The sequence below is a fragment of the Chaetodon auriga genome, chromosome 11 (genome assembly GCF_051107435.1).
Source record: "Chaetodon auriga isolate fChaAug3 chromosome 11, fChaAug3.hap1, whole genome shotgun sequence".
Lineage (NCBI taxonomy): Eukaryota > Metazoa > Chordata > Actinopteri > Chaetodontiformes > Chaetodontidae > Chaetodon > Chaetodon auriga.
The window spans coordinates 23,018,644-23,040,390 of NC_135084.1; the positions used below are offsets into that span (position 1 = coordinate 23,018,644).

Genomic DNA, 21,747 nt, shown 5'->3' on the forward strand with positions numbered 1-21,747 from the left:
ACGATCCACCTCCTCTCCTTTCTTCCTCCTTCCCTCCCTTTTCCTCCTCTTCCCAGTTCTCTCTCCTCTTCCCATCTGTCAGTTTCTCTATCTTCCTCCTCTTTTCCTCCACTTTCTTTTTAACCTTTCGTTTAAACTTTAATGTCTCTGATCTCATCTCTCCTTCTTTATCAGGTCATCATCTCGTCTCCTCCTCTTTATCCTCATTTCTTCTGTCATTCCTCGTCCTTCCCTCTCCCTCATGTTTAGCCTATTTTCTGTTCTCCCCTCATTTTTTACCTCCTCTTTCCTCCCTTTTCTCTTCCGTTCACTCACTCCCGTTTTCTCTCTGTTCACCTTTTTTCCTCCTTCCCAAATCCTGCTCCACTCATTCATATTTTCTCTCTTCTTCTCTTCTTTTCATCCTCTTGTTTATCGCTCATTATTCTCTCCCCTTTATATTTGCCCCCTCCTCGTTTTAACACGGTCTCACTTTAATATTACCCGTCTCCCTTAATCCCGATCTCTTCCTCTCGCTTCCTTTCATCTCCTCTTCCACCTCTGCCTCGTCTGTCTTTCCTCCATCTTCCTCTTCCTCTTCTCCATCAGTTCAACATGTCAGCCCCTCCAGGCATGAGCAGAGAGGAAATAGATGAGGCAAGTTCGGGCCTTTTTTCCCCTCTGTTTATCTTCCCTTCAGTATGTTTCAAGTTTCACTTAAATTAAATAGTAACACTTCACCTAAATCTTTCATCTGACTACCTAAGGCTTTCATCTATTCAGACTTTTAATATTTGACTAGAACAGTTGGTAACACTTCCTCGGGCTTTCATGTATTATAACGGTATGTGATGATCAAAAATGATGAAAACTGTTTTACTTGTGCCACTTTGTGTCCTAAGCTGAAAAACCCAAATAGGCTTTGGAAATCTGATGTAACAGAGCACCAACCTTTGCCTAAATATCAGTGTCTGGATCAAAGAAAATGTCTCTGCAGAGTTTCACACCACCATCACAGTCACAGTCTGTTTATTCGAGCTGACATTTTTTAACTTGTACATTTGTATCTACATAAATGGCACCGGATCTGCTGAATGCAGATGCTGCTGCTTTGAATTTGCAGCAATCTTTTAATCATAAGAAGAAGAAGAAAAAGAAGAAGAAGAAGAAGAAGAAGGAGAAGGAGAAGAAGGAGAAGAAGAAGAAGAAGAAGAAGAAGAAGCTCTCGAACAGCAGAATCCAAGTGTGTCAGCTGAAATATACAGTGTAACTATATATAACTACATTATGTGGTTTAATGGCAGGTTCCTCAGAATATTTTAAAACCACACTATAAATAATGAAAATGTGAAAAGCTGATTTTTATCCATGCTAACGGCCTGTCTGTCATCTCTGGTCCAGACTGAAATATTTATACTGTTCAGATGGATTGCCATGAAGTTTGGCACAGATACCCATGATGCCTTGAGGATGAATCATAATGATGATTTGGTGATCCTTGGTGACTTGGCATCGACCGCCCACAGCAGGTCACAATCAATTATTTACATAATTCAATTATTCAGTGAAATATTTCAACACCTACCGGGTGGAATAGCACAAAACCTTGCACAGACATTCATGCTTCCCAGATGATACATCCCTCTGACTGCGGTGATCCCCTGGCTTGTCCTCTTGTTACTGAGATCATGTTAGCATGCTCACATTAGCATTTAGGTCAAAGCTCTGCAGTGGGTAACAACCTCACAGAGCTGTTCGCATGGCTATAGTCTTGGTTGCATGTTTAAATAAATATAGAGTGGTCACATGCGTTACATGTTTATTCATTTCATACATTTTGTTTCATTTTTAATCAGTAACGCTTTTAAATTCGAGCTGTAGCCATGTCTGATTGAAGCTCTTTTATTCTCTTACAACATCTTTGATGAGCCCTAAAATGATTAGGACAATGTACACATAATCAAAATGTGCATGCTCTCATGCAGATCCCTAATAAACCTCATGGTGCAGTTTTCCATGTGCTCTTTTTTTCTAATAATTTCTTGTAAAAAAGCACCGCAGTAGCACTGAGTGTGACATGTTCCTTTAACATACTTAGGATGAGTGTAAAATACATAGAGAGTCATCTGCAGGTCCACTGAGCCACTTGCTCTCATTATGTTCAATATTTGCTGTTGTGCATTCTAGACAGCACTTATGGTCCCAGACAGGCTCTCTAAATCCCCCGTCTGGCTGGGAGAACCACAGCACGCTTTGAGAAGTTAAAATAATTTCAACTTTCAGCAACAAAGCACTGCGCCTCAAATGGAGTTTCAGTTGTTGCATAGCAACAAGTGCCGAGGCCAGTGCTTCCTCTGAGCACCGTTTAGAGAAACAAGCAAAAAAAGAAAGGTAAATATATGCTCGGCGCACACAGAGACTTACTGCCGTAGTCTTTGATGGAGAAGTTGGAGCTCTCACTGGCCAGGCTGAAAGTGAAGGAAGCCGGCTGGTCGTCTTTATCTGTGGCTCTCAAGGTCCCTATCACCTGAGGAGAGACACCAAGATGAAATGAAATGAAATGAATCCACCCTGCACGCAAACTTTGTTTATATCCAACGCAGTCTAAACGTACAGAGCACGTGCAGTTGCCAAAATGCAGTTTAATGCAGTTGCATCTCCAGGTTGTGACACAGATATTTGTGCAGATTGTGAAAATAAATAGTCTAAAAACAATATATTCTGAAGTGACTATAAGACCTGTAAATATCTAATTAAATGCAGGGCTGACACACAGACTGTAGTGATGCTACACATCTATTTTATGCCACTCCAGCTGAATACAAACAAATCCAAATCAAGAGATAACCTGCTGTAAACACTCTGTTTTTCTTACCGTATCAGCGATGTCGTTCTCGCACAGGAAGATCTCATCCACCGTCAGCTCTGGCTTGTTATCATTGATGTCCTGAACCGTAATATTAACTTTGACAAATGACTCCAAACCTACGGAGGAGAGACAGCAGCACACAGTTAAGTGCAGCGCAATGATCGAAGTTGGTTGCAGGGGCTAATTTTGTTGATTTGGTACTGATTTATCTCGTCTTAACTATCTCAGCGTACTGACAATGGAAATAGTCAAAAGAAATACATGAGACATTTCAGTGAGCTGCCTGCAGGGATTCTTCAGAGCCAACGCACGCTGGCGGATCAAAAAAATCCTTACATGTGAGTCTTATGATGTGATGTAATTTTATTTAATGTCATACTCAATATGGAGGGAAAACAAATCATCCTGTTAAAACGGATTAAAACAGGAGAAACAGTTACACTCCAGATAATCAATTCTCTGTATTCTTTGTTTTTGTTGTTTAAAATATTTAAAAATCCCACAGTTCATCCAGTTCCCAAGTTTTTCTATCATTTTTGTCTACTTAATTTTACTCTCTTTGTCTTCACGGCTCACTTCAGGCAGCTTGCTTGTCATTTACTCAGAGTGTATCTCTGTCTTGATTAAGGTCAAACGACTGAAATGATTTCTATTTGTGAATTCTTTGTTTCGCTGCTTTTTTCGTCGCATTAAAGCAGCTTTTGCCTTTATTTTACATCACTGATGTTCTTTTTGAATATGCATCTTTTGATAAACGAGTGGCTCTCTTGTGCTGAGATTTTGAAACTATCTTTAGTACAGCACATGCACTGTATATCGAGGACCTTGTCAAGCTCAGGGGACCATTGTGTTCCTTAAACATCGTGACAAGCCACTAAAATAGATCTCTGGATTTCATTCATTGCTGGTCTAAAAATATATAGTTTGGTTTGGAAGCTGCAAGTGAACAAAGAGACCCACTAATGTGATTTTCCTGCTTACTCTCTCCTTCCTGTGTGGGTCGAACCAGGTGTTCTGGCAATATGTTAAATCTATATAAATCCCCGTTAATGTGTTACACTCCCATCCCTCAATAAATCCAGAAGAGCTGCTCAGTGAACAGCGAGGGAACATGCTGTCTTCTCGGGCCTTTCTAACTCCCTCCCTGTCTGCACGTTCCCATTGTTAGAGAAAACACATGGTTTTGATTTTTCATCTGAGGTTCTATTGTTTAAAGGAAGCAGGATTAATAGATGAATGTGTGACGTACCGTTTGGCTCCTCCTGTGCTTTAACTTGAAACACGTGTGTGGCCTCCAGCTCTCTGTCCAGCGTCCTCAGGGTGGACAGCTGACCTGTGAACGGGTTGATGCTGATTGGACAGTCCTTGTCTAAGATGGAGTACCTAGACAGAGAGATCAGTGTCAGAGCGTCTGTGCAGGATTAGTGACATTGTTTGTTGTTTTTAGGGGCTGAAACAGCAGCGTACCGTATGTTCTTGTTGACTCTGTCGGGATCTCTGGCTGTGACTTTTCCAATGTTGCTCACAATGCTTTCCTCCACCACAGTGAAAGAGTAGATGAGCTGGGAGAAGACCGGTGGCTCGTCTACATCCAGCACCTTGATGTTGACCTGTCAGTTTAAAGTCATGCAGAGCAGTTGAAAGGTAGCTTTGACTTGTAGTTTGTGCAGATTTGGTCAAAGTTACAGAATTAAATGGACTAGACTTGTCAGACTGAACTTTTTTGTTCTTTTTTTCTACCATGTCATATTTCAGGCTCATTCTGTCAGTGATCAGAAGTGAGACCCGCCTGCTAAAAGCTGCCTGATGTTTGAGCAGCTGCACAGTTGGAAGCTAAGACTCTACAGCTCTGCTCAAGAATATGCAGTATTTACAGAAAGAAAATTACCAGCCTTTCAGCCTCCAAATCAGTCAATTTCAAGTAGTGTTTATATTGAATTTGTATGTTTCTGCTTTGTGTTGTTTCCTTAATTCCTGTTTTGATAGAAAATTAATGAAAAGTTGGGTGGTAACATCCCTGGAGGATGACTTAAAAGCTGCAGATGCCTTGTCTGATGTTTACCTGGGCTGTGGTGACAGCACTGTTCACGTTGTCAGCAGGAAAACGGAGGCTTCTTAGGTTTTCCCGCACCTGGACGGTGAAAGTATATCTGTCCGTAGTCTCATAGTCCAGAGCCTGAGGATCCCAGAAAGAGGTAAATGTGTATTCAGTTCTCAACATACCAAAAATAAATACTTATTAGATCAGAATTCAATTTTATATTGAAAATATTTGGCTAATATGAGCTCTTCTCATTCTTGCATTAGCTGTGCTTGTATACCTAAATAATTGAGTCCCTATTTCAACAAATATGGTTCAAAAGAGAGAAGAAACCCTGAAGTAGAAGACTACAGGAGTCCTCCTCACCAAGAGCACTGAGCATTGTTCTCATTGTATGAATGCTGTCACCAGATCAGTGTGTTCAGCTGTAGGTTACCTCCTTTAAAACAGTAAGTGCACATGATTTCTCAGATATTTACCTGTTGGATTTGATAAAAGAACAAAGCTCATTTCTGCCTCTCAAAAATGCACCTCATGTTCATGCAGTCTAGATATGATCCAGCTGAAAACCCTACATTTCTCTATTCTCTCACCAAAATGCCCTAAAATTACTCATTAACATAATATTTGTGAGGCTGAACTTTAATGTCTGTGTCGATGAATGCATGAATTGAAGGTGTACAGTGAATAGTTGGATTCATCCTCAGAACTGCTCCTGTTTTTGGGGACACATTGCATTTGCACTTTTTTTTTCCTTTTTGTACGCTCAAATGCATCTCCTATCTTCATCCTCAGTGCATTTACACCTGCGTCTGTTCACCAAGGGAAACTGTCAATGCCAGGTGAAAAAAGGCTCTAAACGTCACAACTCAACTGAAACAACCTGGTTGAGCTCATACTGCGGATTTAAAAAACACATTAAAATGCCAACTTTTTCCCTCCGTGTTAAACATGTTACCGTGCGTGGAAATGCCTCATTCCTTTCACTTTTTCAACATCCGCACAAACGGAGACTTGCAGAGTGTTACGGATACACTTTCATGTCAACAAATATATGGCAGCGAGCACTGCTTACTGTCACATTTCCGCTTATCGTTTCTTCCCCCTGTATTAGAAATAACCTACTGTTCAGTTAAATGTTTTTTTCTGGTGGACTGTTTTATCTGCGGATGGGACACCACAGGTAGACATATTCTGTTAACTGGATTATTCATGGTAACAGGGATACTCAGTCGCAGGGTATCAAAGGCATGTGTAAACAGCTTAACAAGAATAAGACCTGAACCGCAGTGTGGCTGATAGCTGGCTTACTCTGTACATGTAAACACAGCCGGTGAGAAAGATGAGAAGGGCTACAGAGCTGAGGGGCGAGTTGAGCAGAGAGAAGATTGTGGTGCGATTCGATTCCAGGCCAGCGTGGGTACAAGCTATTACAGAGCTCGTTTCATTAAAATACATTTTCAGCTCTCTGATGTCCTAAATACTTTATCTGAAGAGCACAATCCAGAGAAGTAAACCTGCTAGAATTCCTGCGAGCATAAATAGCTCTCTCGCCCAGAAGGAGGCCAGAACTTTTGGGTTTGAATTACATGTTATACATCACTTTCCTGCAAAAGATCTCACATTTGACATTGCAATTTCCATTTTTTTAGATAAGTCGCGGCCATGTGGTGGCACAATGTGCAGGCAGTCGTAGCCAAAAAACACTTTTTGATGTTTATAACCACTTGTAAATCTGTTTTTGTGCTTGTCTCACACCACTCTGGATTGAAGCAATACTTACACACCAGAAATATAAAATGAACATCAAACCACAGCTTATTGTACTGCTTGGACATGAGGTTCCCATTGCTTTTGAGGCTGGAGCAAGTGTGAGCCTGTAACACCATGCAAACCATTTTCATTTGATTTTGGATCCATAGTATATTTATTGTCTCCAAAATGCCAGGTTTCCTCTGATCTGAGTCTGCTGTAACAGCTTAACAACAGGAGTTGTGATTGAGAGCATGTGGACACCAGTCAGCCAGAAAAAAGCCAAAAGGAATAAATAAATGGCTGAAATGTCCAGTTTCTGCCACTTCAAGAGGTAGTACAGCTGTATGAATGCAAACATGACCACAAGACACCAGGCCTTAACATCAGCAACCTCTCTCAAGTACTATCAAATAATGCAATGAAGCCATCATATCTTTCAAAGAGGTGACATAAAGGGGTGCTTGAGCCCATCTCACAGAGCTGTGGGAGACATAAAACTGGCTGGGAACCACTGCTCAACTCTGTCACAAACTGCAGACAGCAAACATGCCAGCAGATTCACCAAATCTGGAAATATTCAACATTAAATCTGTGTTCCAGCTAAAAATCAACTCGACACACCAAAAGCGAAGGATACTAGGGCTGATTTAAAACACAGGAATAAAAAAGACTTTATCCTTGAAACACTTTTCATTTGTTGCCATGTGAGTGAGCCTCTGACCTTTTTGAGCATGACGTTGCCGTCCTTGTTCGGGCTGAGCTCAATATTAAACATTCTGCCGATATCATTTGGGATGGTGAAGATGGGTTCTTTGTTCTGGATCTGATCTCTGTCCTCCAGCTCCAGAGTGCCTATCTTCTCATTCACCTTGTGGTCCTCTGGAACCTGCAGTTCATATGTCTCTGCAGACGGTATGAGATAGTGAGTTAACCATGTGAAAATACAAACTATTGTGAATATTTGATAGCTATAATATCCTTCTAACATATATCTTAAACATTGCTCTCGCACTCTGTTGCTTACTTCGGGTGAAAGAAGCGATGTTGTCGTTGGTGTCGGTGATGGTGATGACGACAGAGGTGGTGGCTGTGCTGCCAGAGGGCATTCCTCTCATGTCCTGAGCCTTAACCACCACCACATACTGACTCTTGGTCTCCCGGTCCAGAGTGTTTATCTTGCAGCTGATCACACCTGCAGAGGGACAGACAGACAGACAGACAGACAGAGAGGGTGTTATCTCTGAGGTCAGCTCTGACTCATATTCAAGTAAAAATAGCTTGAGCCTCCTCCGGATTGACTGGTTAAAGAAGAAAAAGAAATTGTAGCTGCAGGATAACGATGATGGTGGACGTCAGTGCAGCGAGCTCACCTGTGATGCTGTCAATTTCGAAGGCAGAGAGGTCTTGGCTCAGGGAGTACCTGAGCTCTCCGTTAGCAGTGGTGGGGTCATCAGCATCGGTTGCCCTCACCTCAATTACTTTAGTTCCTATATGAACATAAATGTAAAAGGGAATTTGCATCATCAATAAAACATTGTTTAGTGCTTTGCAAAAAGTTTTCTTTCATTGAACATAATGGCCGTTTAGCTGATTAATGCACTATGATTATGTGCTAAGCTTGTGTTATTTAAGTCATCAAAGTGCCTTTTTTCACAGAAGGATGTGCTAATGAATGTGACAGGTGTTGACATTATGTTTCTTTTTTCCCAGACTTTTCACAGTCCAGTCTATTTTTAATCTCAATTATCACTGGGCAGTAAATGTCAAATTCATACTTGCAGTGATGGGAACTTTGTCTAGCAAGAATTTGCTCCATTTATGTTCTTGGCAACACGTTTTTATTGCATTTGTGTGTTTTCTCACAGAGTTTGAGCTTGTTGGAACACACTGAAGTTGTGAGCTTACAAAGACCAGCATGAAACACTGAATGTAGTATAAGGCTGTATAAACGAATCCAGTTTAACTCTATTGGCAGCGATCAATCTTTCTCAAATCCTCTGACAGCAGCCCAACTCACCTATCATGGACCTCTCCATAATGGATCCATTGTATATTCTGGGGAAAACGGGACTGTTGTCATTGAGGTCCGTCACCTGGACAACAAAGTCTCCAGCGTCCTCTATCAGCTTGTTGTTCCCATCATACATCCTGGCAGTCAAATGGTACGAGCTCTTCTCCTCTCTGTCCAGGGATCTGGTGACAAACAGGTCTCCTTTGTGATCCACAGTGAAGATGGTGTTCGCTCCTTCGCCTTCTATTTTAAAACTCTTCACCTCCAGTCTCTGGCTCGACTTCAGCTGTGAAAGGAGAAAGAAACGGTTGACTGTTTTCAGCGTTCAGTTTTTTTTTTGTCCTAGCTGGAGTGAGACTCAAGCCAACGACTGCCCGGCAAATTTCCACAAACAGAGTATTCTAGCAAAAACACTTGCATATTCATCAAAGAGCCGGTTGGCAGCAAGTTAATGTCCCAGATTGTTGGCATTAACAGCATCAAACTGAATGAAAGTGGCAACATATTTTCCTTCCCTTCAGACAGTCATGGCAAGTAGATTATTGAACATTTAACGACTAAACTGTGGAAGTTAGGCCCAGGAAGCAGACCACAAACATAAGGAGGATTCTTGTTGGATTGTTTTACTTGTGCAGCTTAACATGACCTACCTGTCCTATCTTGTAGGCGATGGGTGCAGGTTTCTCCTCCTCCACATAGAGGGAGTTCCAGATCCACTCCCTCTTCTGCCTGAACAGGACTGGATGAGTCTCCTTCTTCACAATCTCAACAGGGCCTGGCTTCTCTGCTTCCACCACAGGAAGGCCCGAATCTTCAGCAACGGCAAGTGAGACGGACAAGGCTATAGCGGCCATAAGCCCCATGGTCCACGGCTGGAGCCAAGCCATCATCTAGCACAGAGAGGGAGGAGGAATGGAGGAAAAAAGAATCAGGGTGAGAGAAGGAAGAGGCAAGACCGGAATAAGTGATGTGAGGAAGCAGAGATGAATATGAGGGGAGAGGAAATGAGAGAGGAGAGAGGGAGCAAAAAAAAAAAAAAGAAGGGAGAGGAGATCACATTAAAACCACTTATCAGCCGTGGACAGACCCCTTCACTGTGCCAGGGTGAGACTCAGAGTGAAGGCCAAGGACTCGCCGTCCCCTTACAGTCCGCCGCTGAGCTCGAGGTCTAGCTATCATTTAGGACCAGGGCTCTTAAACCTTTTCAGCCTGGGACCCGAATGAAACATTTAGCCTCTCATCATGGGACCTGGGCTGAGGCATATCACTACTGTGGTCGTATGGGGATCTATTAAACATAGGCCTGTGACCCATTTTAGGTCCTGACCCACTGGTGTAGCATGAGAGACAGACAGACAGACAGACAGACAGACGGAGTCGGAGAGAGGAGCTGACATTAAAACCACTTAGGATGTCTGTCTTTATCAGCCATTAGAAAGGCCATTTTCCACAAAGGGACTGTTTGACATTTAGAATTTTTGATTGGTATTTCTGTCTCTCCCTTTAACACAGCACATCAAATTGTGGAAAAAATAAAGGGGCTTTGTTGCTCATACCAGTTCCTGGAATCCAGGATTATCGACTCATTAATTCTGAAGTCAAACATGATCCTGCTCTGGCAGACATTAGTAACACACCAAAGATGATGCAGCCACCTTCTCCAGTGTTTCAATAAGGCAGCGTTTGCATGACAAGGGTCCCAACACCGCCGGCTCCGGCAAATCAAAAGCATGCAGTCATTCAGCAGAAAAGGCTTAACATGGCTCAGCTTTTGCATTGATGTCATATGTCATTTGGCAACAGACTGCACTGAATAGGCCAAAACAATTAAGTGAGGACACATTCCTGGTGGATGACTTCTGTTTACCTTGAGATCACTGAAATGAAGAATTAAACTATTTGCTATAAATCAGTTGTAAAATCTTACATTGTGCAGTGTTTTGGCAGCAGATATGCCTTCAAACTCACACATTGTGTAACTCTAAGTGTATTTTGTCTTCTCACCTTTACTTACAGCAACAAGTCTGCTTGACCAAATCCAGAGAAGTAGAGACTCTCCAGCTGCATTAGCAGCTCTGTGACAAGACAAAATAGTCACAACTATCAACCTGCTGGTGGAACTGCAGGAAAAGTCAGGGGATCCCCAAAGTCTTCAGGATTCATCCTCTGGAGAACATGAACGTCGGACCAACACACTGACCTGAACTGTCCCTTTTCTAATATTGCCCAATGCTGAAAATGATGACAAAGCCAAAAATATGTATCCAACCCACCATTTCTAGAGACACGGTTGAATGCAAAGGCTGACTCACCGCCGAGCTACTTAACCATCACTGGTGTGTGTTACGTCATAAGCAACACTGATGTGGCCTGAGATGTAACACACAAACGGACAGACTAAATTGTCCAAAGCTAAGAATACAATTCATATTAAAGATGAAATTTGGTGGAATCACATATAAAAATTTAAACCAAAAAGGCACCTCATCTGATTTATGGCTTTTGACTGATAACAAGTTGGAAGACGTTTCACTGCCTTGCATCATTTGCTCCTGCCTGCGAGCTATTTCAGCACTATTTAACCAAAATAAAATGTATACGGCGCACAAACAGCAGCAGTCTAGTAAACTTTAGCTTTTCCTTGTTCTTTCTTACTGTCTGACGCTCTCTGTCTGTCTCTCTGTCCCCCATGGTTCCTGTCTCCCCCCATTGGGCTCTATCTAATAAAGCAGAAATGCCAGGGAAATAATCTTCAAAACATTTTAGTCTATATGTGCTCTGTACTCCAGGAGATATCTCAGCGCAGCCCTGTGCCATCCCAGAAGACAGATTAGTGCATTTTATTGTCTTCCAGCCATTAGCAGCAGAGAGGGAGAAGAGAGATTACGATGAGGGGATTAAACCAGCACAAAGTCTTCTCCCTCTAATGGCCTAATCTGGTATTCTGCTGACCTCCCCTGACCTCTTCACACGGCTCCCCACAAATCAGCTCAAACAAAGACTCGACAGTGTTTTTGGCCTTTAGTTCACATCCTTTTGTTTGGGTTTTATTTTTCCTCTTGTATTTTTCTTTGTTTAGTTTCTTTTCAGGACTAAATTAATTAAACAGAAGTGACTCTGAGAATAAGTGATTTATTTCTCTCTCCAAATGCACTGTCACCCTGGGCAACTGCCTATGTCGCCTCTATCATCAACCGCCATTAGGCAAAACCCAAAAAGAGTCTAAATCGTGCGTGGGGAACCTAAGGTCTCCAGGCCCACAAGGCAATTAGTAAACACAAAAAAAAGAAAAGAAAAACTTTTTTCAGTGAAAAAGAAAATGACATAAAATGGTAAACTATTGTTTTTTCCAAGTGGTCCCTGAATGCAACACACACATAGCGGTTGATATCGTGTCAATGCATCGCGGGAACTGTCAAAACGAAAGCAGATGCGGAGCGTCATGAAACATGCTAAACTGGATGAGCTGCGAGGTCAAATGCTTTTGGATTAAGTTCTTCGGCGGAGTTTGGGTACTCAAAAGACCACGTTCTGACAGAGACAGTGTTCTGCAGGCAGGTTTTGTGGTGAGCTAGTAGCTAAGAAGCTGAAACGTCATTCAGAAGGAGAATAAGTGAAGGAGTGCATCTGTTTGTCTGGAATAATTCAAAGAGATGAAGAGAAACCTGAGGTGGAAACTCAGTGACAACAAGTGTCTGTGTGATTTGGCCTTCATGGTGGACATAACCAAGAACCTCTCAGAGCTGAACCTTGAGCTCCAGCCAGCTTCTCAGCTCTCTGCTTTCAAATGTGAAATCATTTGAAGTGAAATTAAAGCTGTGGCAACTGGAAAGAGGAAACACTGTGCATGCTCCTACTCTGCAAGAACAAAAGCCGCTGTGACATGTGAATATGCTGCTCAGTGTGAAAACTCCTTCAGGCATTTGGCGAGAGTCTAAGCCAAGAGAGTCTTGGCTGATGTGCCTGACAGCCAACACCATGAAATCACTGAGCTGCAAAGCAAAGACCAGCTACTGAGAGCAGCTCTTTTCAAAACTGTAGCATCATCATCATCACTCGCATCTGACATCAGACACCTCACTGAAGAGAGGTAGTTCCTGTCATCGCAGAGTTTTGTGTCATATAAGTGTTCAATAATCTAGAATGGCCAGGGATGACGCCCCCCCCCCCCCCCGTGTGCCACTCCTATGAGACATTTCTTGGGTGTCAATGAGTACAGCCCTCGAAGGACAAGGATAAAAATTGAAAGGGCCCCTGATAGACAAAGGTTCCCGAGCCCTGGTCTAAACCATCACAATAAGAGGGAAACTAGGATGTAATGAAGGAGAAGGGCAATGAAAAGCGGCTTCTCCTTTTAACTCCGATTAAACTTGTATCATGCAGATGAAATATTAAATTTCACATAAATAAAACTGACAAATCATATTTCTGAAAAGTGCTAACTGGCGGGATCTTACAATTGACAGTCTTTGGTCTCCTCTGTCACACTGACGTCCTCAAGATCATCTTCTAAAAAACGTTTTCCCACATCACAGCAGCTGATATTAACTGAGTTCATTTGGCGTCTTCAGTCTTTCCACATGGCTGCTGTTGAAGACCAAACATGTTTCCTGACAGTGTCCTTCTCCTCACCCTGCTTGGCTCTTACTGTCGTCAACCCGTATCCTTCCTCTCAGTGTGTTCTGGACAAACACAACTGTCACACTCTGTGCTGTACATGTATGTTCTCACGCAGAGTCCTTACACGACTTTCAACGAGGACGAAATCAAATGAGCCGAATCTGTCATCTTTATTTTTAGACCCGTAAGCACGTTGTAAATTAGCGTTGTGTTAACGATGGGAAGATTTACATATTTTAAGCAAACTGAGGAAAGTTTCAGAATGCAAACAATATGGATGAATAGATAACACAAAAATTCCCCAAACTGATGAAAGTTGAGTTGTCTAATCCACCTGAGCAGGTAGGAAGCATGTTTCAAACTTCACATCAAACATTAATGAGATAAAAGGAAGAAAGTCCTACTTCAGGTGTTCATTTGATCAACGCTTTAAAGGAAACGTGAATCAGACATTTCCGTTGGTCGGACATCTTTTTGTTCTCAGTGATATCGCTGCTCATGACGTGGTGATTGGTCGAATCCAATGGGACGTAAGAACGTATAAGTCGGTGTTACTCAGCTAAAAAGTTTCATATCACCACTCAGACTTTTCCTCGCCATCACACACGACATCTTACTCAGACATATACACTAACATCCTATGACTGGCTCACACACACACACACACACACTCACACACACACTTATGTCTGTGAGGGGAAATCCACTGGGGGGCATTTTCCTTAAAAGGGCATTTTTTAAAACTGCATTTCCTCGTTCAGGGGGCAGCACTTTACTCGTTCCCTTTTATCAGCAACAGGAAGTGTAAACACAATGCCTTCTGGGAAATGCCGTCGGGCGTGTTAATGAGCGGTCATCATTAGTGAGTGGACACGCCCTTCCTGGTATTCAGCCGCTGACTGCACGTCAGCGTGAGTTTCTTGTTCTTTCTTTACTTTCCGTTTCTTTCTTGCTCATTCTTTCAATCGTTTCTTCCCTCTTAAACATCTCCACTTCTCTCTCAAGGTGAAAACTCCACCTTGTTTTTCAGTCTATTTCTGTCTCCTGTCCATCATTCCTCCCTTTTCTCACCTTTTCTTCTTCACCTCTCGTCTTTTTCATCCCTGTCGCTCTCTGCACCTCACCTTAAAAGCAGATTTAGCACCTTAAAAGATGGTGTGGAGGATAAACACACCAGTACAACCAGACTTTTTAGCTGCTTTTTAAGTCCGCTCTCCTGCTGAGAGTATGCAGACTGATGCATGGAAAGTGACAGAGGTATTGAGCGTGATCAAGAAGATGTAAATGAAGTTTAGATTTTTGCTCACACCTGTCATTTTTATTTATGCCGGTAGTTGTTAGTCTTATGATAATCACCGCTTTAATTTTCCTCTCAACTGCAAGAGCTATACATGCAAATCTCACTTCAGGATTAAAGTTATTTATGGCATCATTTATCAAAGGCATCTTTCAGAGGTATGAAGAATAAATAACATCCAGGAATATCTGTAATTACATCTGTACATTGTCCGCAGGCAAGGGAGTGTGTGAGTGTGACGGAGGAGCGGAGATACAGTTGTCATTCTCCGGGATGTTTTGTGACTGGCAGACAGGTCTGACCTAGTTTCACTCAACCAAAGGCTAAAGCACAGAAACGAGTCAACAAGACTTCATAATCCTGGCAGTTGCTGAAGGGTCGTTGAAGTTCATGCGCAAGTCTGGTTGAGCCGTTTCTGTGTTTTAAAGACAGAGATTGAAATTCGGCTCAGTCCTTCATGATGAAATGTAAGGAGGGACGAGGGGTGTGTCTGTCTTCTGTCCGTCTGTGATTATCTGCGTGTCGTTCATCATGTCGTGACAGTGTCGGACGTCGCCTCCTCTTCCACCGTGTTCGACAGATAAACTTAATCTGAATTTACAACTTTGCATCATTTGCAGATATGATTGCAATATCAGATTTATTTCTTTTCATTTTAAAATGATTTTAATGTGTCTATTGTCAGTGCCAAAATAATAATAATTTCAGCATACAGGAAGAATCTAGCCTGGTTCCAGATGTCTGAATCTCTAAATCTTCAGTGATTCAAATAGGTGTGGTGTTGTGCTCACAGACGGAAGTCAAGCAGAGTTTTTTTCAGATGGGAATAAAGATTAGGGGCATCATCCTCTAATACCAGAGCCAGAAAACTGATGCATCTGCAGTCTACTTATAGACACGACAACTCTTTATTGACGTATTTCTTTGGTTGGTGTGAAAAACACTAACTGCTGCAGGTGTCAGGCTGAACTGATGTCACTCTCCACTGACTGAAAGGAGCAAAATGAAAAGCCCTCTGAAAAGATGGTGTATTTTTAAGTCTAAGCATGACCGGTTCATCAGTTGGTGAGTCTGTCCATCTGCCCATCAACACTTTGCTCCAGAGGAAAATATTTAAAACTGTCCAGGTTTCCAGGATGTAGAGGATGATTCCCAAAGATGTTAATGACCCCTGAACTGTCCACTACCTCTATCAGCGAGCTGAGGTCACAATATCCACAAGAAATATCTGCAGATAATCATCTGATAGATTGAGTGCCTCCCTGCAGAATATCAGGAGATATTCTGACTGGATTGCGCAATGTTTGTGACTGTGAGGCCACCCACGGCCCCCAGAGGATGAACCCTGTTGACTCTGATGATCACATGACCTTTTTCGTAGCGCCACGCTCACATGAACATATGTTGTTCATCCTGTTCAGCACTTTCCTACGAACACATCAGCCCCTATGAGCACTTGAGGAGCTTCTGCCTTGAAGTCTTGTTACATAAAGATCTGTCTCGAAATTATGTCTTTGGCACAGTTTCGCTATCTTTGGTCCAGTTTTTCTACCCTAAAACCAGGAGTTTGTTTATTTGTGTGTATGTGGTACAGGAAGTGCCTTCACAGCCTCAAATCTGTGGTGCTAGACTGCTGAACACTGCAGTGAGTCTGTTGTTGGGATTAAAACAGGTTTAATCACAGAGCAGCTTCTAACAATCTGTCTGCCAGCAAGTCACACCAGGAACCGCGACTACTCACACACACACACACACACACACACACACTGACACACTGTGTCCTCACTGTCATGTCACAGAGTGTATTCACGCTCTGATTGGTGTTCATGCATTTTCTAGTTAATTCTATTTTCTTCCACAATCAGACAAATCAGATTTTATTAAAGTGAAGCGGTTATGAATGATGTCGGCCAGCTTCAAGACCGACAGTAATGACCAACAGTCATCTGAAAGTAATTTAAAGCCTAGCGTGTTATCCACATTGGCTCTGGCTCAGCTGTCAGCCCCTGTCTCTGCTGAAGGCAAAATTTATAAACTACAGCACCTCGAAATACTGAAACTGTTAAAGTAGCACAACTATGCGGGATCAAGATTTCCTTGTCCACACAGACGATACTGAACGATCTGAAACAACAATATAATTCATGCTAAAGCAGTTATATTTAAATCTGATCATCTCCAACCAACACATCACATCTTTTGCTAATTTAAAATCTGTCCCATCAGGCCAGTTTGCACCATTTGGACACTTCACGGTCTCCATATTGAAGTGAGGTGGAGCTGGAGCTGGAGCTACGGGCCAGCCAGGGTAGCCTTCAAGTACATTCAAATCATAAATTACTGATAAATTTAATTTAATTCAGTTTTATTGTTCTGTTCTGTTGTGGATGATTGTATGTCTCTACTGATCTATTCTCTGGGTGTGGGGCCTAAAAACTGGTTTAAAAAATATTGCTAAACTGAATTAAAATGTCTTCAAATACAAGTGGATCCAAGTATTTTGTAAAATAAAGAATACAGGTCAGTCACTGAAAATAAAACCCAAACTGGGTCTTTCAGTTGTAATCAGCGACTTCAGCCGAGCTAACATCGCCACAGCTGGACAGCTTGTCAACCACTCTGACATATATCTGAATGAATGAATGGCTCTAATCATGAATCTTCTGTGTGTGTGTGTGTGTGTGTGCGTGTGTGTGTGTGTGTGTGTGTGTGTGTGTGTGTGTGTGTGTGTGTGTGTGAGTGTGTGTGTAAGTGACTGTGTGGGAGGGTGAAGACTCCCAGATGGCACCCAAAGGATTTTCCCTGATAGTTCCCTCTCCAGGAATTAGACCGCTGGGTTTAGTTGCATCAACGGCTTTGAACGTAACAACCAAATCAAACCACCTCTGTCCCTCGAGGCCATGGATATAGATCCACAGAGAACATCCATCACAACAGAGCATTGTCACATGCACAGGGTAGACGAAATAACAGAAACACTTGCTTCCAGCATGTAATGGAATCCAACTAACCCACAAACCACAGCATCAGAAATGATCCGATTACCCTCTAAAATAAGCATCTCAGCAAAAACTGTCTTCACAAAAAGACAATTTATTGAGATTTCATTGTGAAATGTGGCTTTGTCCACCCCTTCATGGGATGTTTGGCATAAGCCGACGAGGACTGAAATATTAAACTGTATAGCGGGGAAGTCTTCAGCTGACAAAATGACACCACTCAACTGGCAAGATCTTTCCTACTTTGGAAATATTAAATGGTGTCATCAATATTTTATAGCCACACCAGCTTGACATCAAGTTGACAGCTGCAGGAAAAATATGTTTTTTTTGTGTGTGTGGAACTCTTCAAAATGAACAGCTGACGACCTCCTGGTGGATTTAGTCTGCTTTTAATTTTTTTTCCTCCTCTGTCCACAGATCATCCTGCATCGTCTTAATGGTCACAGCCGTCTGTCTTCAGGAATGACAGCCCAGCCTCTGGGGGGGAACAGTGCTCAATTACAGCATTCAAATCTACACCGAGCTGTCCGAGGTCATTGGCATAACATATGTGAACAGTGACGGTGGTCGACAGCCTGTCCTTAAAGGGGTTATAACCATCATTTCAAGTTATTTCGGTCCCGTCTGCGAGACAGTTTGGCCGGTATTCATGAGCGTTTCACCCTGGAGTGACTGGGAAAGTAGCCTGGAGCATTTTCAAAGGATCTGGGTTACATTTTCTGGCGATGCTGCTGTACACTGCTTTTCAATCAGAATGAAATGTAGATTCACACTCCCACTTGCTGAATGGGAAATCTCTGGATGAATCTCTCTGTACATTTGTAGCACCTACTCACACTTGTTCTCCAGGCACACACACACACACACACACACACACACACACACACACACACACACACGCACACACACAGCACAGTTGTGCAATCAGCATTTCCATTTCATTTTCCCAACCATAAGACAGAAACATAAAAGAGAAGGAAAACTTACCACACAGGCAGAAAGTCCAAGCCAAGCAGAATCTTAACTGTTGATCAGACCTTTTTTTTTTTTTGGTACAAAATGAAGCCCAAATCCTTCAAGGTGCTGTCTTGCTCACTCAAACTGGGGTTATATTTTATTAATGTGGCAGGCTGTGGTGGAAATTAGTGGTTGGTAGGTGGTCGGATGCTCAACAGGGAGTAAAACCAACTCCTCGCTCTCGCTGCTTTTTGTCTGCTGTTTTTTCTGATTCAGAAGGAGAGCAGCAGGTGTTGCTGTGCAGGCAGGGATTCACCAGGTCTCTGTACAAATCCCTCTCTGGACGGTGGAGCACAAGAGAAGACACATCTGCGATGATGAAGTATGTGTTGATTGTATCCCAGAGATGGATTTCCAAACAAATTTAGGATCAAAATCCAGAGTTCACTCAGTGGGTAGATATCGCTCTGTTGAGTCTGCTTTTTCTCAAACAGGTAAAAACACCAGTCGCTCCAGCTCTAAAGTTTTTACCCAAAAATGTCTTTATCACCCTGTTTTTCCTCCCTCAGGTTTTCCTCAGGAGTCCAACAGGTTTCGAGCGTCTTGCTCTTTTTCTTGCTGTCGCCTCTGATGTGGTTTTCTCATTCAGTGGCCGAAAGCGTTGAACCACAGCTGTCCGACCACAGTCCTCTCTCACACAGGTCACTGCCCACTTCCTCTTCCTGTTATTGTGGTCAGTCTTCTTCGCTGGTGCTCCCTGCTACCGCTCCTTTTCCTGTCCTGGAGGGGAAAACAGAGAGACGCAGATGTATGGAGAGGGCTACGGGATTGATGGAAAGACAGAAAAAAGAAAGAAGCAGAGAGGGAGCACATATGTCAAAACAGCTCAAAGATGCTCGGAGAGGCAGAGAAGGCAGCCGGCTCATGTTCATGAAGCAGATGGAGTGAGTGTGTGAGGGACAAGAAGGGAGGGAGGGTGATGGGGAGTAAGGTGAGAGAGGCGTTACTTCTCAGTCCTTCTCAGAGAGAGAGAGAGAGAGAGGGAGAGAGAGAGAGAGAGAGAGAGAGAGAGAGAGGGAGAGAGAGAGAGAGAGAGAGGGAGAGAGAGGGAGAGAGAGAGAGAGAGAGAGAGAGTGGGGGGGGATTTATTATTCATGTGTGTGAGAGAAGGATTAAGTTAAACAGGTTATTGGGGATAATCCTCAGAGATTTCCCCACATGAGGCTAGTAAATATTTCAGACTTCGGCGGGTGAGTGTGTGTGTGAGTGTATCTGACAGAGAGATCTTGTCTAAGCTGGTAAATGAGATGAGTCGGCCGCCCCGCCACACACACACACTCCATCTATCTCACCCCCCCTCCTCTCTTCAGGGGGGAGTTGGTCGTCAGTAATTTGGCGAATTGGACAGGAAAGCCGGCCGTGTGTTTTTACATGAAACCTCTCCTGTGGCAGCAGCGGTCCTGCCTTTCTTTTCCACCTCCCTCCTTCCCTCCTTCCCTCCCTCCTTCCCTCCTTCCCTCCCTCCCTCCCCGTCTTTCTTCTCACTCTCTCTGTTATTTGCAGTTTCAGTTCCACTCTACGTACAATATTTTTATTACAGCTGGGAACAGTGCTGCCTCACATCAACATGGCAAAAATCAACATTTGCTTTGAACCCTCCTCTCTTATTGCAGCAGCTGTGGTACGTTCAGTACCTCACTCTCAGAGGCGTGATTGGTCAGACCCATGGTTTTAGACAAAATGTGCTTTTTTCACTAGAAACTGAAGGATAAAGAGGTGTTTTTATGCGTGTAAACTGCTACAAAAGGACACAAATGCCTTGATCATATGTGTAAAGAGAGTTTTCAAAGGACATTTCCCCTCACTTTAAAACATGACCTGTAAAATGACCTTCGTTTTACAAAATATCTCCGTGCACACAAGTAGCATGCCGGGCCAGTAGGTGGCAGTAGAGTCTACATGAGGGGTTCTCAATCTTATTACTTAACAGTTATTGATGATTAGTATATAGAGAACATGAGACACATTCTGTATCTGTGCTTTAGGAGCTGATAGCAAAGTCTCCAGCGTAACGTTAATATGTGAACTCTGCAGCAACAACACACAACTCTCCCCAGCGGCTAATGTCACCATTCACACATTCATCTGTGGACAGGGATCACTGTGTATTTCGGCCTAATTAGCCTATTATTGTTTCATATTTTCACTTCCTTAGAAAATGTGTTGTTTTTATTAGTGTCTATCAGTGAACAGACTCCTAAAAAGAGAAAAATCCATGATGATAACGAGATACTAGAAACTGTTCTCAGACCTCCACCAAAGAGGCAGTCAGTGCTCAATACAAAACCCATGGTCCAACTACACATGAATGAGTCCTTATCTTAACAAAATCTCCTTGTCAGGATGCAGGAAGCAAACAAAAATACTTAATACAACAGCTAACCAACAAAAATAAACTTCAGAAGGTCTCTTAAGTCTGTACTTTAGTGACCTTAAACATTTGCGTATGAATGAAAGTCCCAAAGACAAAATACATGAATACTTGTGTTCGAGGTCTAAAGAGCGTCCTCATTTTGTTGATTTCTTGCACATACACAAGGATGCTCATGCATGAGCCGAGCATGTGGCGGCGCGTTTCCCATCGCGCTGTTCATTTCATGTTATTTGCAGATTGACTGTTTGCACTGGCAACAATCAAAGTGACGAAGAGGAAAACTTCTTACGAGTCATCATGGATGTAAATAATGCAGGATTGCAGATGTTTAATGAGACCTCAGGGATATACAGTTTTTGGTGAGTAACATTGAATGTGAATGTCTTTTTGTGTGTTTGCAAAGCGCCGTGGTTAAAGGAAACCAGTGTTGACTGTTAGCAGGAAACAGGATCCAACGAGCATTCCCCCTATGTCAAAGCCACGTTTTGTTTACCCTGACACCCACCCTGACCTCCTCACTAATGTCATGTTGAGGTGACGTTAACACGATGTGAAGCACAGGTCGGGGTGCTGATGCAGAGCGTTCCAGAAACTAAATGCAGGATCGTCTTTCAAAAACTTTCAACCTGGCTCACCACTTGCTGCAAGACCATGCGACCTCGACAAGAAATGCACGACTCTGGCCAATCAAATGCTTGCAAGCAGAATCAATGGTGGATGGTTTTGTAAAATGAAGACCACATTTCAACAGTTTTACCTTTGATCATTAAGATGCAAGATGC

At 42.8% G+C, this 21,747-nt stretch overlaps 1 protein-coding gene across 1 annotated transcript in view; it reads right to left on the minus strand.

The window, feature by feature from the left end:
• cdh5 (cadherin 5) overlaps positions 1-19,443 on the minus strand; it is a 33,895-nt gene extending 14,452 nt beyond the window's left edge. Inside the window, exons 1-11 of the mRNA XM_076743170.1 lie at positions 18,562-19,443; positions 9,306-9,545; positions 8,662-8,941; positions 8,015-8,131; positions 7,669-7,836; positions 7,366-7,547; positions 4,911-5,024; positions 4,316-4,458; positions 4,098-4,231; positions 2,855-2,964; positions 2,404-2,506 (exon numbers count right to left, since the gene is read on the minus strand). Coding sequence (XP_076599285.1) covers positions 2,404-2,506; positions 2,855-2,964; positions 4,098-4,231; positions 4,316-4,458; positions 4,911-5,024; positions 7,366-7,547; positions 7,669-7,836; positions 8,015-8,131; positions 8,662-8,941; positions 9,306-9,545 — 1,591 coding nt within the window. The 5' untranslated portion in view covers positions 18,562-19,443. The remainder of the gene's footprint in view (positions 1-2,403; positions 2,507-2,854; positions 2,965-4,097; positions 4,232-4,315; positions 4,459-4,910; positions 5,025-7,365; positions 7,548-7,668; positions 7,837-8,014; positions 8,132-8,661; positions 8,942-9,305; positions 9,546-18,561) is intronic.
• Between the last annotated feature and the right edge of the window lie 2,304 nt (positions 19,444-21,747).